Here is a 16,022-nt window from a genome sequence, read left to right as displayed (position 1 = left end):
AAAGTTTCCTATAATCCGCTGTTTCTGTGTATTATGTTTTATAAACACAAAGTAGCCTGTGTAATTTTCTAATGGTGTTCCAATATACAATTATAAAATGCACTATATGCCCACTGGATTTCATTTCAAGTCTTGTTTTATCAAGCTTTTTATCACAATGTGCATTGGCCCATACATAATATCCTGTACTGCAGTCCAAATGTCTTGTATGTTTACGAATTAAGCTACTTTCTTATTGAATCCTTTACTTGTTTTGTATTTTCTGTTCATGTGCAGTTTGATAATAAATCATTATTTAACATAACAGAAAACAATGTAAGCTGAAATAAAAACACATGGCACTGTACAAAATATTTATTCTTTAAAAGAATAGAATTCATTCAAAAAATACATACTTTAACTATTTGGTGAAAATATGATAAAGCATAAGCATTACCACTCAGGAACATGTTTTTCCCATATTTTTTTGTTGCCATTTTAGAACATAATATGATGCAGCAAACCCTGTTTGGAAGTGCAAATCACAAAACTAGTGCAAATTTACATTAGCAGAGGCATGCTGAAATAACACACACTTTGTGCCAAGACTCTGCTGAAAAACAACTTTTATATCAAACGGTTGCTTTCAGAAAAAAATACCTAAATGTTCAAGATAAATTGTGACATCAAGGAGCATTAGATAAGACACAACCATTCACCAACATAAACAGGTAGTATTGCACATTTAGAAACCTCCCGAGTAAAGTACATATTGTGCCTTCAGAAAGTATTCATACCCCTCAAATTTTTCCCACATTTCGTTGTGTTACAGCCTGAATTTAAAATGGATTAAATTGAGATTGTCACAGATCTACACACAATACCCCATAATTCCAAATTGATGTTATGTTTTAATACATTTATACAAATGATTTGAAAATGAAAAGCTGAAATGTCGAGCCAATAAGTATTCAACCCTTTTGTTATGGCCTAAATAGGGTTCAGGAGTAAAAATGTGCTTAACAAGTCAGATAATAAGTTGCATGGACTTGCAATAGTGTTCAACATGATTTTTAAAATGACTACCCCATCTCCGAGAGCTACTTTAACCATATGTACATGTACATTCTACCTCAATTAGCCTGACTAACCGGTGCCTGTATATAGCCTCGCTACTGTATATAGTCAGTCTTTTTACTGTTGTTTTATTTCTTAACCTACCTATTGTTCACCTAATACCTTTTTTGCACTATTGGTTAGAGCCTGTAAGTAAGCATTTCACTGTAAGGTCTACCTACACCTGTTGTATTCAGCGCACATGACAAATAAACTTTGATTTGATTTCTGTACCCCACACATACAGATAATTGTAAGGTTGCTCAGTCAAGCAATTAATTTGAAGCACAGATTCAACCACAAAGACCAGGGAGGTTTTCCAATGGTTCGCAAAGGGCACCTATTGGAAGATGGGTAAAAAAGCAGACATTGAATATCCCTTTGATCATGGTGCAGTTATTACACTTTGGATGGTGTATCAATACACCCAGTCACTACAAGTACAGTCGCCCTTCTTTAAGGATAGTAAGGAACCTGCTCAGGGATTTCACCATGAGGCCAAAGGTGATTTTAAAACAGTGACAGAGTTTAATGGCTGTGAATAGAGATAACTGAGAATGGATCAACAACATTGTAGTTACTCCACAATACTAACATAAATGACAAAGTGGAAAGAAGGTAGCCTGTACAGAATAAACTAGGAATAGAGCTAAGCACAGGCAAAATCCTCCAGGAAAACTTGGTTCAGTCTGCTTTCTCCAACAGACACTGGGAGGCAAATTCACCTTTCAGCAGGACAACTACCTAAAACACAAGGCCAAATATACATGGGAATTGCTTACCAAAACAAACATTGAATGTTCCTGAGTGGCTTTGTTACAGTTTTGACTTAAATCGTCTTGAAAGTCTATGGCAAGACTTGAAAATGGCAAGACTCAAATGGCTGTACAGCAATGATCAATAACCAACTTGACAGAGTTTGAAGGATTTTTAAAAAGAATAATGTGCAAGTATTATACAATCCAGGTGTGCAAATCTCTTAGAGGCTTACCCAGAAACTCACAGCTGTAATTGCTGCCAAAAGGTGATTCTAACATGTATTGACTCAGGGGGTTGAATACTTATGCAAATGATATATTTTAGTGTTTTATTTTCCAGTAATACAATGTTATTTGATTTTTTTCCCACTTTGACAGAGTATTTTGTATAGATCGTTAACATAAATGACAATTAAATCCATTCCACTTTGTAACAACAAATGTGGAAATGGTCAAGGTGTGTGAATACTTTCTGAAGACTATCTCCCGCAGAAAACAGAAATTCAGGCAATAGAAATAGAATAGAAAACACATCACAAGTATCAAAGTTAGGAATTATTTCAGTGTGTTTTCGAACTTGACGTCCATTTAACCCCTACTATCAAGAGCTGCATTCTGACTTGAGATACACAAAGTCTAACACACAAAACCTAGTGTTGAAGGCATTGTAAGATTTGCCCCCAAGTTCATTACAAACACAGTATCTGTTGAAAATGTTCAACAAGGTAAGGATTGGAAAACAGATCAATTCCATTTGACCTCGCTAGTGTCAAACGGACAGGAATGTTGATAAAGTATGCGTCCCAAATTACACCCTATTCCCTTTATATTGCCCTGGTCAAAAGTAATGCACTAAAAAGGGAATAATGTGCCTTTGGGACTATGCAAAAATCTCCTAAAAAGATTAATAGGTAGCAATGTTTATGTAACTCTTTCCAAGTCAAAAGATTATCCTCAGATTTTAATGTTAATGGTTATGGGTAGAGAGAAGAAAAACAAAGGGTACATTGTCCAGCAATGCCAGATACAAAATAACATGTAAGGTCTACCAATTCAGTAGTTTCACTGCGACTGTGCAAACATGACCTGACAAGTAGCATGCAGTACTGTTACTGTACATATACATTATCAGGTATCCTTAAAGTTTTACTATTAAATGGAATGTCGTTACTTCTTCAATCATGCTAGTATCGTACTAAAGCTAGATTAAATTCAGTAAATGTATTACATCTTTCAAGTTAATCTTCCATATTCATAAAATGCATTAAGGTGAGCCAGGAAAGGCACCAAATCCTTCTTGAAGATCAAATGAAATGTCCCTGTGAAGGCCAGTGAGGCAGTGAAAACATTATGGTTTTATACCCATAAATGGAATTATTCAAATATATAGTAGCTAGCTCCTTGGCTGCCTGCTATTGTGATTACAATCTTGAACAGCGTCTAAACTTAAGAGCATAAAAACAACTATAATCGTCTTAATCTACGAATCACATAGTTTGCCTGTTTAGAATGCAAGAGGTCTGACATATCTGATAGTTCAGTGTACGCAAACAGTCTTGTGTGATTATCAGTCACTAAGAAACAGAGAGAGGTCATTTGCCTTTTGTGCCGAACAGCAGGGGGCGAAAAAAAACACACAAAAAACATATAAGTGCAACCTTGCAAGTCGTGCCAAACATGCGGAGGGAGAGAGATTGGCTTTAGAGTAGTCTGTAGACATGACTGGAATTCCACACTGCCTGGTAGCATTAAGACAACTCCCAAGATTGACTCTACCCTTCTATATGTGTAAATGGAGAGTACAGGTCCAAGAACATAAGACGTAATAAAAAAATGGATGCACATAAGTCTCTTCGGATAAAAGCGTCTGCTAAATGGCATATATTATCAAGAGGCGGACAGAGCGAGAGCAGTGATCTCAGGGAAGATTTGATCCTTCGTAGCACAACAGTTCTGCAGCTCTTACGACAGAATGCAAGATTCATTGGGGTTTTTGATGCTTTTGGGGTCGTTGCCATTCGACAGATCTCCCTCATCATCTACTGGGGAGCCTTCATCATGGGGCAGCCTTGGCCCGTCACCCTCTTCCAGCTCGGGCATATCAGCGCAGGCATCTTCGTAGGCGCTGATGCTGTCTGTGTCATTGTTCCTGTCGGGGGAGAGGTCACGCCCGTTCTCCTCCTGATTGCTCCCGGGGGTCTGGCTACCGAGTGCCAACGGCCCAAAGGTCTTGTTGACTATCTTTGTGAACTTGGTGAAGCTGTCCTGTGCCCCATCTGCTACGTCCTCAGAGGACACCAGCCGGGCAACGTGGAGAGGAGAGGGCTGGGTCAGACTGTCAGAAGGCTGCTCCCCCCTCCCCTTTTTGAAGAAGGAAGCGAGCAGCCCCCCAGTGCTGGTCTCAGATGATAGCCCGTTGTTGGGCCCGGGGCCCTCACTGTCCAATCGGATAATAGAGAGAGGTGCATCTTGGCGAGAACTGTCCTCATCCCTTGGTGCATCCCTGATTTGTTCCTGTGCTCCCTTTTTGATTTTCATCTCTGGGGCTTGTTGTCTAGCCATCTCATCTTCCCTCTCCTGCTCCTTGACAAGTGTGTACACTGGGACTGCTGATATGGTGTTCCTCTCCTGTGGAACAGTATGACACAACAGCTATATTAATAATGTTCACATCAGAGTTGTGTCCCAAATGGCACCCTATTCCATACATGGTGTACTACCTTTGACCTGGCTCTCGTCAAAAGTAGTGCAATATATAGGGAATAGGGTGCCATTTGGGGCACACACCTGTACAGACCTAAGCACAGCAGGGAAACAGGAAGAACATTTACATTTTGATTTTCATACTGTACAACCAGATATAAAATGTCAAGGCTAGAGTTGGGTGATATGAAAACAAGATTTTGTTATTATTCGACCATGCTGGTCATTTATGAACATTTGAACATCTTGGCCATGTTCTGTTATAATCTCCACCCGGCACAGCCAGAAGAGGACTGGCCACCCCACATAGCCTGGTTCCTCTCTAGGTTTCTTCCTAGGTTTTGGCCTTTCTAGGGAGTTTTTCCTAGCCACCGTGCTTCTACACCTGCATTGCTTGCTGTTTGGGGTTTTAGGCTGGGTTTCTGTACAGCACTTTGAGGTATCAGCTGATGTACGAAGGGCTATATAAATAAAATTTGATTGATTGATTTGATTGATTCAACAAGTACAGTCATATAATGCTGCTACTATTACAAATATGAGTCCAAATCTCTGTCAAATTAATTGTATAGCCTCGTCTCTGGTACATTTTGTGCTACACTGTATCAATATATTCATAGCTTGATTTACATGGCTTGAGGCATTGGCTGGGAAATTAGCCAGGCCAATTGTCACGTTACCGTTTCCTGATTGCAATAGGAAACAGGCAGCATCTGCATGTCTGTCAGTAATTGGACAGGGGACGGGGCATCCTACTGCAGAGCAGAGCAAGCACTGGGTACAAGGCCATTTGACGGGACACACACAACCTTCGGTCACACTGGAATTACCCAACCACAAGTCCATGCTGATAATCAGATGACCAAATTATTACAACCAAGGTCTCTCAGTCAATGCAAAAATGTTTTTGTTTGGAAATCTTAGGTTTCTTAAAGTGAGGAGGTTATAGAATATAGAGGCAGCTAGGATATATTGTTGAGCTCTTCTTCAGGCTTTAAATTGCAAACAGGCAACTCCCTTCTAATCTGCCTCAAGCCTCAGTAGCAGATAAATGGACTGTGATAAGGATGCAGGCTGAACCCGGAGTGAAATTTGTCCATCTTATGTTGTGCTGTGTGCTGCTCTCTTTAGATTAGAGTACAACATGTACTCCACGGGACTCTAGTCAACACGTAGCAAGTATAACTTTATCAAACATCTAATTTTATAGGCTTTGGGCCAGAACAAATATCTGTCAATCATTTAAAATTGCCCTACTTTAGGAATGATAATGTGCATATGCACACACACACACACACACACACACACACACTGAGAATAACAGGTATGGTGGGAGGTTGTCGCCCAGGCTGGAATTTCCCAGCAGCTGAAACACTTCATTCTGTCAAGTTCAGCAAAGCACAGTTGAGCTGAAAGAACAAGAGAACACTCCCCTGACAAACGAAAGAGTTACGCAACTAACCAGAGCTGGCATGCAGCAACAAGCCATTAGTCACTCTTTATGCCCAAAACCAGGAAGCCTGCTGTACTTGTGTCTCTCTTTCAGCCCATCCTCCTCATCCCCCATTACCTCTTTTAGCCTCTCCACCTCCTGCATCAGAGAACTGACAATGTCCTCCAACTTCCTCTTCGCCTCTCTCTCTCGCTCCACCTCCTACAAGTGCAGAGAGACACATTAGCAGCGTCAGTCCATTTATGACCCTTTAGATCAATTCAGCAGAGGGTAGTGAAGTGTTTTAGAGCAGTGGTTCTTACAACGGTGGGTTGGGACCCACAGTTGGGTCACAGGAAATGGAACATTCCTACTGGAGCATTGCGTTGCTCCACGAGGACCTTTTTACATGTACAGTGCCTTCGGAAAGTATTCAGACCGCTTGACTTTTTCCTCACTTTGTTGTTACAGACTTATTCTAAAATGTATTATATAAATACAAACCCTAGGAAATCTACACACAATACCCCATAATGACAAAGAAAAAACAGGTTTTTCTTCAAATTTCTTAAATTGAATTACAAATAAAAAACAGAAATACCTTATTTTACATAAGTATTCAGACCCTTTGCCATGAGACTCGAAATTGAGGCGAGGTGCATCCTGTTTCCATTGATCATTCTTGAGATGTTTCTACAACTTGATTGGAGTCCATCTGTGGTAAATTAAATTGATTGGACATGATTTGGAAAGGCACACACCGGTCTATATATAAGGTCCCACAGTTGACAGTGGTTATGGTAGAGGGGCCAGATGGAAGCCACTCTTCAGTAAAAGGCACATGACAGCCTGCTTGGAGTTTAACAAAGGCACCTAAAGACTCTCAGAAACAAGATTCTCTGGTCTGATGAAACCAAGATTGAACTCTATGGCCTGAATGCCAAGCGTCACGTCTGGAGGAAACCTGGCACCATCCATACGGTGAAGCATGTGGTCCTTCTGTAGCACAGTTGGTAGAGCATGGCGCTTGTAACGCCAGGGTAGTGGGTTCGATTCCCGGGACCACCCATACGTAGAATGTATGCACACATGACTGTAAGTCGCTTTGGATAAAAGCGTCTGCTAAATGGCATATATTATTATTATATTATAAGCATGGAGGTGGCAGCATCATGCTGTGGGGATATTTTTCAGCGGCAGGGACTGGGAGACAAGTCAGGATCGAGGGAAAGGTGAACGGGGCAAAAGTACAGAGAGATCCTTGATGAAAACCTGGTTCAGGACCTCAGACAGGCACAAAGGTTCACATTCCAACAGGACAACGACCCTGAGCACCTAACCAGGATAACACAGGAGTGGCTTTGGGACAAGTCTCTGAATGTCCTTGAGTGGCCCAGCCAGACCCCGGACTTGAACCCGATCGAACATCTTGTAGAGACCTAAATATAGCTGTGCAGCAACACTCCTCATCCAACCTGGCAGAGCTTATGAGGATCTGCAGAGAAGAATGGGAGAAACTCCTCAAATACAGGTGTGCCAAGCTTGTGACATCATACCCAAGAAGACTTTAGCCTGTAATGGCCGCAAAATGGTGCTTCAACAAAGTACTGAGTAAAGGGTCTGAATACTTAAACTACCGTTAAAAAGTTTGGGGTCACTTAGAAATACCTTGTTTTTTAAGGAAACGCACATTTTTTGTTCATTAAAATAACATGGGACAATAAATTAATCAGAAATACAGTGTAGACATTGTTAATGTTAGAAAGTACCACTGTAGCTGGAAATGGCTGATTTTTAATGGAATATCTACATAGACATTTGGAGGCCCATCATCAGCAACCATCACTCCTGTGTTCCAATGGCATGTTGTGTTAGCTAATCCAAGTCATTTTAAAAGGCTAATTGATCATTAGAAAAACCAGCTGAAAACTGTTGGTCTGATTAAAGAAGCAATAAAACTGGCCTTCTTTAGACTAGTTGAGTATCTGGAGCATCAGCATTTGTGTGTTCGATTACAGAGTCAAAATGGTCAGAAACAAAGAACTTTCTTCTGAAACTCGTCAGTCTATTCTTGTCCTGAGTAATTAAGTCTATTCCATGCGACAAATTGCCAGGAAACTGAAGATCTCTTTAGCTTTTCTTTAAAAAACAAGGACATTTCTATGTGAACCCAAACTTGTGAATGGTAGTGTACGTAAATGTGACTTCATAATTAGTTTTTATAAAAATGAGCAAAAATGTATTGAAAAAAAAACACTTTTTCCTTGTCATTATAGAGTATTGTGCGTAGATTGATGAAGTAAAAAAACTATTTTATACATTTTTGAATAAGGTTGTAACGTAACAAAATGTGGAAAAATACAAGGGGTCTGAATACTTTCCGAAGGCACTGTATATTACATGTACATTCCATTTTGGCAATTTATCCAGAGAAACATACAGTCAATACATTCTGGTAAAGGTTGGTAAGAAAACCACATATCACAGTTACTGCAAGGAAAAACATTCCTCAATAAATTTGTCTATCAGCTATTTTTAGAGCGATGACCCCACCCGTAAGCCTCTCGGAATGTGGCTTTAGCAGATTCATGGCTAGAAAGGAGTGAGTGCGTCCTAAATGGCATCCTATTCACTATATAGTGCACTCTCACTATAGGCGCTGGTCAAAAGTAGTAAACTATGTAGGGAACAGGGTGCCATTTGGGGAGCATCTAGTGTGTATGACTAGGTGTACCATGGTGGCGTGGCTGGCCTCTCTCTGGGCCTCAGCCAGCATCTCCTCGGCCCCCTCCAAGGCGTCCTGCAGAACGTCCACCTGGAACAACAGAGTCTCCCGCTGCAGCTCCAGCCCACGCAGCTCCTGCAACACATCGTCGTAGCTCGCCTGCAGGTCGTTCTGCATGAGAGATGTATTCATTAGTCATCAGTGGGCAGCTTGATTGATGTATACACAGGCATATCAGCTTCATATGGCTAAGAGAAAAATTATCCTATTCCCTTTATAGTGTACTACTTTTGACAAAAGTGAATAGGGTACCATTTGGATCTCAGACAAACAATATACATTAGGCATGACAGTGTGCAGCTTCATCTAATCACACTAGCAACAACGGTGGTTTAATTAACATGTGATTTGCTCATCAGCTGTTGGATAATGATGTCATTGCTCTGATAGCTATTTCTGGCCCATGGTCGTCCTTATCTGCGTCATACCAGGGTTGTCTTCTTTATATGACAGAGTTACTGGCATTACAACACATAATCGAACTGGAGCAAAGTTATTTCTAATATATTTCTGGGCTATTTGGTGTTAGTTTCATAAAGAGTGTGCACCCTTTGAATATGCAGCACAGGCTGTGAGAATGTCTAATTTGACATCCAGTAGAACTGGTTATACTGCTAAAATATGAAAAAGTTATCCTGAAAAACATAATTAAAACAGCTTGTGTGGATAATCACCATCTCAGGGAGTTCCATCAGTTCCTGATCTTCCACAGACTGCTGAAATGACCAAGACAAAGGTAAACAAGACTCATGAACAAGTAATATATGAGATGTTTGAGTATACTCCGTACATTTAATAACAGTGATAGAATCAGAAGTAATCATGTTTAAATGACAGACCATAGTAGGCCAGTGTCCGAAATGGCACCCTATTCCCTATATAGTGCACTACTTTTGACTAGAGCCCTATGGGGAATAGGGTGGCATTTGGGCTGCAAACCTAATTATGCCAGTAACTTCAGGCCATTTCCATGTAAAAGGATCCATGAGCACCAACATGTGAAGTTCATAGGAGCACATCAAATTTAGTGTCAAATGAAAGCTACCCAGTGTTCTAAGGCACTGTATCTCGGCGCAAGAGACGTCACTACATTCACTGGTTCGGTTCCAGGCTGTATCACATCCGGGCGTGATTGAGAGTCCCATAGGACGGCGCACAATTGGCCAAGCATCGTCCAGTTTTGGCCGGGGTAGGCCGTCATTGTAAATAAGAATTTGTTCTTAACTGACTTGCCTAGTTAAATAAAAGGTTACATTTAAAAAAATTTAATCAAATTCTCCAGGCACCACTACTCTCCTGTTAATGTCACCTCTCACTGACACCTACCCATGAGGCCCCTCTCTATCCATTTTCTGTAACCAGCAAACTCACCCAATGAGCACCGACCGACACCGGTCCATGGACGTTGAGAAGTAGTTGAAATTAGTCTTATGGCTTGGGGGAAGAAAATGTTAAGAAGCCTCTTGGACCTAGACTTGGCTCCGGTACCACTTGCCATGCAGTAACAGAGAGAACAGTCTATGACTAGGGTGGTTGGAGTCTTTGACAATTTTTAGGGCCTTCCTCTGACACTGCCTGGTATAGAGGTCCTGGATGGCAGGAAGCTTGGCCCCATTGATGTACTGGGCCGTACGCACTACCCTCTGTAGTGCCTATGCGATCTGAGGCCGAGCAGTTGCCATACCAGGCAGTGATGCAACCAGTTAGGATGCTCTCGATGGTGCAGCTGTAGAACTGTTTGAGGATCTGAGAACCCATGCCAAATCAGTCAATTGAAAATAAATTAATTAGACCCTAATGTAATGGATTTCACATGACTGAGAATACAGATATGCATCAGTTGGTCACAGATAGCTTTAAAAGGTAGGGGCATGGATCAGAAAACCCCTCAGTATCTGGTGTGACCACTATTTGCCTCATGCAGCGCAACACATCTCCTTCGCATAGAGTTCATCAGGCTGTTGATTGTGGCCTGTGGAATGTTGTCCCACTCCTCGTCAAGGTCTGTGCGAAGTTGCCGGATATTTGTGGGAACTGGTCCACGCTGTTGTACACAACGATCCAGAGCATCCCAAACATGCGCAATGGGTGACATGTCTGGTGAGTATGCAGGCCACGGAAGAACTGGGACATGTACAGATCCTTGCGACATCAAATCAAAGTTGATTAGTCACGTGCTCCGAATACAACAGGAATACAGTGAAATGGGGCTGTGCATGATCATGCTGAAATGATGGGGGATGAATGGCATGACAATGGACCTCAGGATCTCGTCACGGTATTACAATCGATAAAATACAATTGTGTTTGTTGTCGGTAGCTTATGCCTGCCTATACCATAACCACAACTTCACCATGTGGCACGCTGTTCAACATTGACATCAGAAAACCACTCCCCCACACAACGCTATACACGTGGTCTGCGGTTGTGAGGCTGGTTGAACGTACTGACAATGTCCAAAACAACGTTGGAGGGGGCTTATGGTTGAGAAATGAACATTCAATTATCTAGCAAAGTTGATCAACAACTTTGATGGGCATTCCTTCAGTCAGTATGCCAATTGCATGCTCCCTCAACTTGAGACATCTGTGGCATTGTGTTGTGTGACAAAACTGCACATTTTAGAGCGGCCTTCTATTGTTCCCAGCACAAGGTGCACCTGTGTAATGATCATGCTGTTAAATCAGCTTCTTGATATGCCACACCTGTCTGGTGGATGGATTATCTTTGCAAAGGAGAAATGCTCACTAACAGGAATGTAATCAATTTGTGCACACAATTTCTGAGAAATAAGCATTTTGTGCACATGGAATATTTCTGGGATCTTTTATTTCAGCTCATGAATCCAACACTTGACATGTTGAGTTTATATTTATGTTTAGTGTACTCCTTTTGTATAGATTTGTACGGTTTGTTTAACTTTGCAATCAATGGTTTTTGTTTGGCATACATCTAAATGTGAAAACTTGAGTCTCTGCATCATCATTCTGTTAGCATGGAATTGCCCTTCATCCATTATACCTGACTCCCACTTCTCCTCTTGAGGGTCCCCCCTCTGCTGTCACTGTGCGTCAGACGCCTGGTCGAACTCTCCGTCTGACAAAGGAACAAAAATACATCTCAGGCAGAGCCATAATAGAGTGGCGAGGAGAAGCTCCGACGTCCCTTCGTGCCAGGAAGTAAAATAGTCAATCATTGTAGCCATTGGCGCTCTGTAGAGTTGCTATTTTTCTCGTGACAGTTAAATTGTGACATTCCTGCATTGCTCATTATACTAACAATGTCTGAATTAATCACCAAATACGGTAGTCAGTTTAAAAATGTTAAGGGTAAAAGACTGTGTACACATCTGGCTGTGTTGGCAAAATCACTAGATATCCAGTCGAGCCAAGCGGAGAGAGGATGCCTGTTGTCACAGTTCCAAGACCAGTCAGAAACGTCCGGTAATTTACACTAATTGATCTCAAAACTGAACTTCGATCCGCGTTAACAAGCAGATATCCTTCGCCACCGTCGTCATATGCCAAATATCTCGAACCAATCATGACTATTCAACAAAATAACATGAGATATCATTTTCACGTTTCTTAGTAACATGATTGTATAACTAGCAAAGTTGTTTAGACGTTGAGGCTGCAGTATTTATGAAGTTTGGAAAGAAGGACAAACTAGCATAGTTCAGCTAGCCAGCTTGTTTAGCCAGGGAAAACGAGCTCCGCCCTTACTACACTAGGCTAATTTAGGAGACTTTATGCACTGATATCAGGAGCTAGAGACAAACGAATTAATCATATTTGAGGAATATGAATCGATATTATAGAGCAGTCTACCGAGTCTGGACGCAATTTCACCATACATGTGTTTCTTTATCAGGGTTCACTCAAATCGTTTCAATATTGACAGTTACAGATGATTTCGGGATTGTATATGTTTACAAAAGCGTGTGGGAATAACTGTTTACATCCAATAGTCAGCTGGTATATGTTAAAATGATTTAGCAGGTCCATCAATAAAATCGATACCATCCCCAAGCCTTTTAAACAAAGTGAAGAGCAGGCCATATGATGCCGGATGCTTATTTTACAGATAGGTATGAGGTCTCCAGTGATGTTCAATCGAATGAGTGTCCTGCTATTGAACATTAGCCTACATGTTATCACATAGTTACATATATTTAGGGTTAAGGCTAGATAATGATGCGGGAGGATTGTTTTACAGATGGATTCATGAATGATGCTCTATCAAATGAGTGGGCTATTGCTACTGTTTAATAGCCTAGGCTACATGTAAAAACACAATTTATATTCATACAGCATATGGATAGAAACATGGATTTTAGGCAAACCTCTAGGTCCAGTTCTTATGGACCGTAGGTCTACCAATAAGAAAATAAGAAAAGAAACGTATGATGAACTACTGATGACTGAATTCTAACTACATTAGTCATGCAATGTGTCGTCCCTATTCTAGGCACGCTGTAAGAAAGCAGCCATACTTGTTTTTTTACTTGTGCCCTAATTGGGTAGACACTAGACAGAGATTAGGAGAATAAACCATTTCTCTGGCGTTTAAGTAGCAAGCTAAACATAAGGCTATTCAGATGTCCATGGTTTGGTTACAATCAGGGCCTTTACTACCGCATTTCGAGCCCCGGTACACCGACCTAGTCTGCATTTATCAATGTGCCTTAAAGTAGCCCGATTTCAGACGAGTCCATGTAGACTAAACAGGATTATGAGGAATATTATTCTTCTTGCAAACCATATTTATCGTTTATAAACGTTTTAATTTAACTATTATATGTAACGGACAATCCACAATAATCACATTATGTGTGCACGTAGCCGTATTCAATTTAACACCATATGCTACAGTAACACTGGGATGAGAGTCGAAATGAAAATGAGCAGTAGGGTACACAGTAGGGCTAAAACCACAAAGTAAACAAACGCCTAGAAATATAAACAGGCAGTGGCTTACTGTAAGAGGATGAATCTTCTCGACTGTAACCACTAGTAATGTTGCCAAATCTAAGCTTCAATTGGCTAAATGTAAATGCTAGTAGGATATGCTACAATCTCAAATTACTCAATAAAAAGAGATAATTGAGAAAATAGACTATATGCCTCATGTAAATGTCGTATTAAACAAAGACCACGTGATTTCTCGACGCTCACCTCCTTGATAATGTTGCGAAGTGACTCATCCTCGCTCACTCCCCGAGAAAGCGTCCTTTTCCTCGGTGACCCAGCTCTTTCCAATGCCCCGGAATGCATTTTTCTAGTAGCCTACGATACGCAAAAAAATATTAATACTGTTCTTAAAACAACTAGATTAAATGAGAGCAGTCAACACACCCGAGTAATGTTTTGTGTGGTGTGGATGAAGATATCGCGACAGAATGAACTGGCTCCCTGATTGTGGGCGAAGGTTAACAAAACTGTAACGTGGGCGGAACCTGTTTGTCTCTGTGTTGCCTTTAGGGCTGAACGTTTTCTGAGTCAAGATAACTTTCGCAGTCAAAAAGCAAGCCGATATCTACCGCTCAAACATGAACATGTAACAGTAACCTAATCAAAACAGTTCTGTAGGAATGAGGTTTGTGCAGTAGGCCTAATACATTATCACAGCATATTGGCTATATGCCTGGCTTGCCAATATTCTTCTCAGACCATCTTATAAAATCAAACTTTATTTGTCACATGCGCCGAATACAACAAGTGTAGACCTTACCGTTAAATGCTTACTTACAAGCCATTAACCAACAGTGCAGTTCAAGAAAGAGTTAATCAAATATTTACAAAATAAATTAAAGTTAAAAAAAACAATACAAACTAACACAATCAAATAACAATAATGAAGCTGTATACATGGGGTACCGGTTCCCGAGTCAATGTGTAAGGGTACAGGCAGTGATGCAACTGTTCAGGATGCTCTCGATGGTGCAGCTGTAGAACTTTTTGAGGATCTGGGGACCCATGCCAAGTATTTTGAGTCTTCTGAGGGGGAAAAGGTGTTGTTGTGTCCTCTTAACAACTGTCTTGGTGTGTTTGAACCATGATAACACAAAATGAGTGTCACTATTTTCAACATAATAGGAAATCAGTCAATTGAAATAAATTCATTAGGCCATAATCTATGGACTTCACATGACTGGGCAGGGGCACAGCCATGTATGGGCCTGGGAGGGCATAGGCCCACCCGCTTGGGAGCCAGGCCCACCCATTGGGGAGCCAGGCCCAGCCAATCCGAATAACTTTTTTTTCCCACAAAAGGGCTTTATTACAGACAGATATACTCCTCAGTTTCATCAGTTTACCGGATGGCTGGTCTCAGGAGATTGGGCAGGTGAAGAAACCGCATGTGGAGGTACTAGGCTGGCGTGGTTACACATGGTCTGCGGTTGTGAGGCCGGTTGGACATACTGCCAAATTCTCTAAAACAAAGTTGGAGGTGGCTTATGTAGAGAAATTAACATTAAATTATCTTGCAACAGCTCTGGTTGACATTCCTGCAGTCAGCATGCCAATTGCACGGTCCCTCAACTTGAGACATATGTGGTATTATGATGTGGACACCAAGGAACTTGAAACTCTCGACCCGCTCCACTACAGCCCCGTCGATGTTAATGGGGGCCTGTTCGGCCCGCCTTTTCCTGTAGTCCACTACAAGCTCCTTTGTCTTGCTCACATTGAGGGAGAGGTTGTTGTCTTGGCACCACACTGCCAGGTCTCTGACCTCCTCCCTATAGGCTGTCTCATCGTTGTCGGTGATCAGGCCTACCACTGTTGTGTCGTCAGCAAACTTAATGATGGTGTTGGAGTCGTGTTTGGCCACAAAGTCGTGGGTGAACAGAGAGTACAGGAGGGGACTAAGTACACACCCCTGATGGGCCCCAGTGTTGAGGATCAGCGTGGCAGACGTGTTGTAGCCTACCCTTACCACACTGAGCTGTAATCAATGAAAAGCATTCTCACATAGGTGTTCCTATGTCAATACTCAAGCTTTGATAACAAAATATACCAGTTGGTGTAACAATTGTGAGGCACAGCTGAGCATAAATATAAATAATTCACTTTTTTTTTTTTTTACTGGACTGATGGTACTTGCATCATGCTGGACTGATGGTCATGGTGCTTTCAAGGCAACTGGGAAGAGGGTCAAATCATGACGTCAGTGAACTTCAGGTCGGAAAGTCGGGGCTCTGGAAAGATGTCCGAGTTCCCGAGTATTGTTCAAAACTATTAT

General features: G+C 41.4%; 1 protein-coding gene across 3 annotated transcripts; it reads right to left on the bottom strand.

Annotated features, from left to right (window-relative positions):
- Positions 1-339: 339 nt before the first annotated feature.
- LOC118388682 (leucine-rich repeat flightless-interacting protein 1-like) lies at positions 340-14,216 on the bottom strand. 3 transcript variants are annotated; one of them, XM_035778032.2, is made up of 6 exons: positions 13,952-14,216; positions 11,796-11,870; positions 9,448-9,486; positions 8,723-8,884; positions 6,127-6,210; positions 340-4,481 (listed from the first exon to the last, which is right to left on the bottom strand). In XM_035778032.2, exons 1-6 carry the CDS (start codon positions 14,048-14,050, stop codon positions 3,816-3,818), a joined length of 1,125 nt encoding a protein of 374 aa, XP_035633925.1. In that variant the 5' UTR covers positions 14,051-14,216; the 3' UTR covers positions 340-3,815. The 3 variants fall into 3 exon arrangements, with proteins under 3 accessions (XP_035633925.1, XP_035633924.1, XP_035633926.1); XM_035778031.2 differs by having other exon boundaries at positions 9,448-9,489; positions 13,952-14,214; XM_035778033.2 differs by lacking the exon at positions 11,796-11,870 and having other exon boundaries at positions 9,448-9,489; positions 13,952-14,215.
- Positions 14,217-16,022: the final 1,806 nt, after the last annotated feature.

Source organism: Oncorhynchus keta, chromosome 10 (assembly GCF_023373465.1).
Source record: "Oncorhynchus keta strain PuntledgeMale-10-30-2019 chromosome 10, Oket_V2, whole genome shotgun sequence".
NCBI lineage: Eukaryota > Metazoa > Chordata > Actinopteri > Salmoniformes > Salmonidae > Oncorhynchus > Oncorhynchus keta.
The sequence above is the reverse complement of the archived record's forward strand: the minus strand, read 5'-3'. Positions and strand labels throughout refer to the sequence as shown.

Bases quoted from the DNA above. Each gene is read 5' to 3' on its own strand.
- LOC118388682 (XM_035778031.2), bottom strand. From the start codon at position 14,050: ATGCATTCCGGGGCATTGGAAAGAGCTGGGTCACCGAGGAAAAGGACG. The intron at 11,871-13,951 runs GTGAGCGTCGAG...TTCCTTTGTCAG, and splicing joins TTCGCAACATTATCAAGGAG to ACGGAGAGTTCGACCAGGCG. The intron at 6,211-8,722 runs GTACACCTAGTC...CTGCACTTGTAG, and splicing joins AGGCCAGCCACGCCACCATG to GAGGTGGAGCGAGAGAGAGA.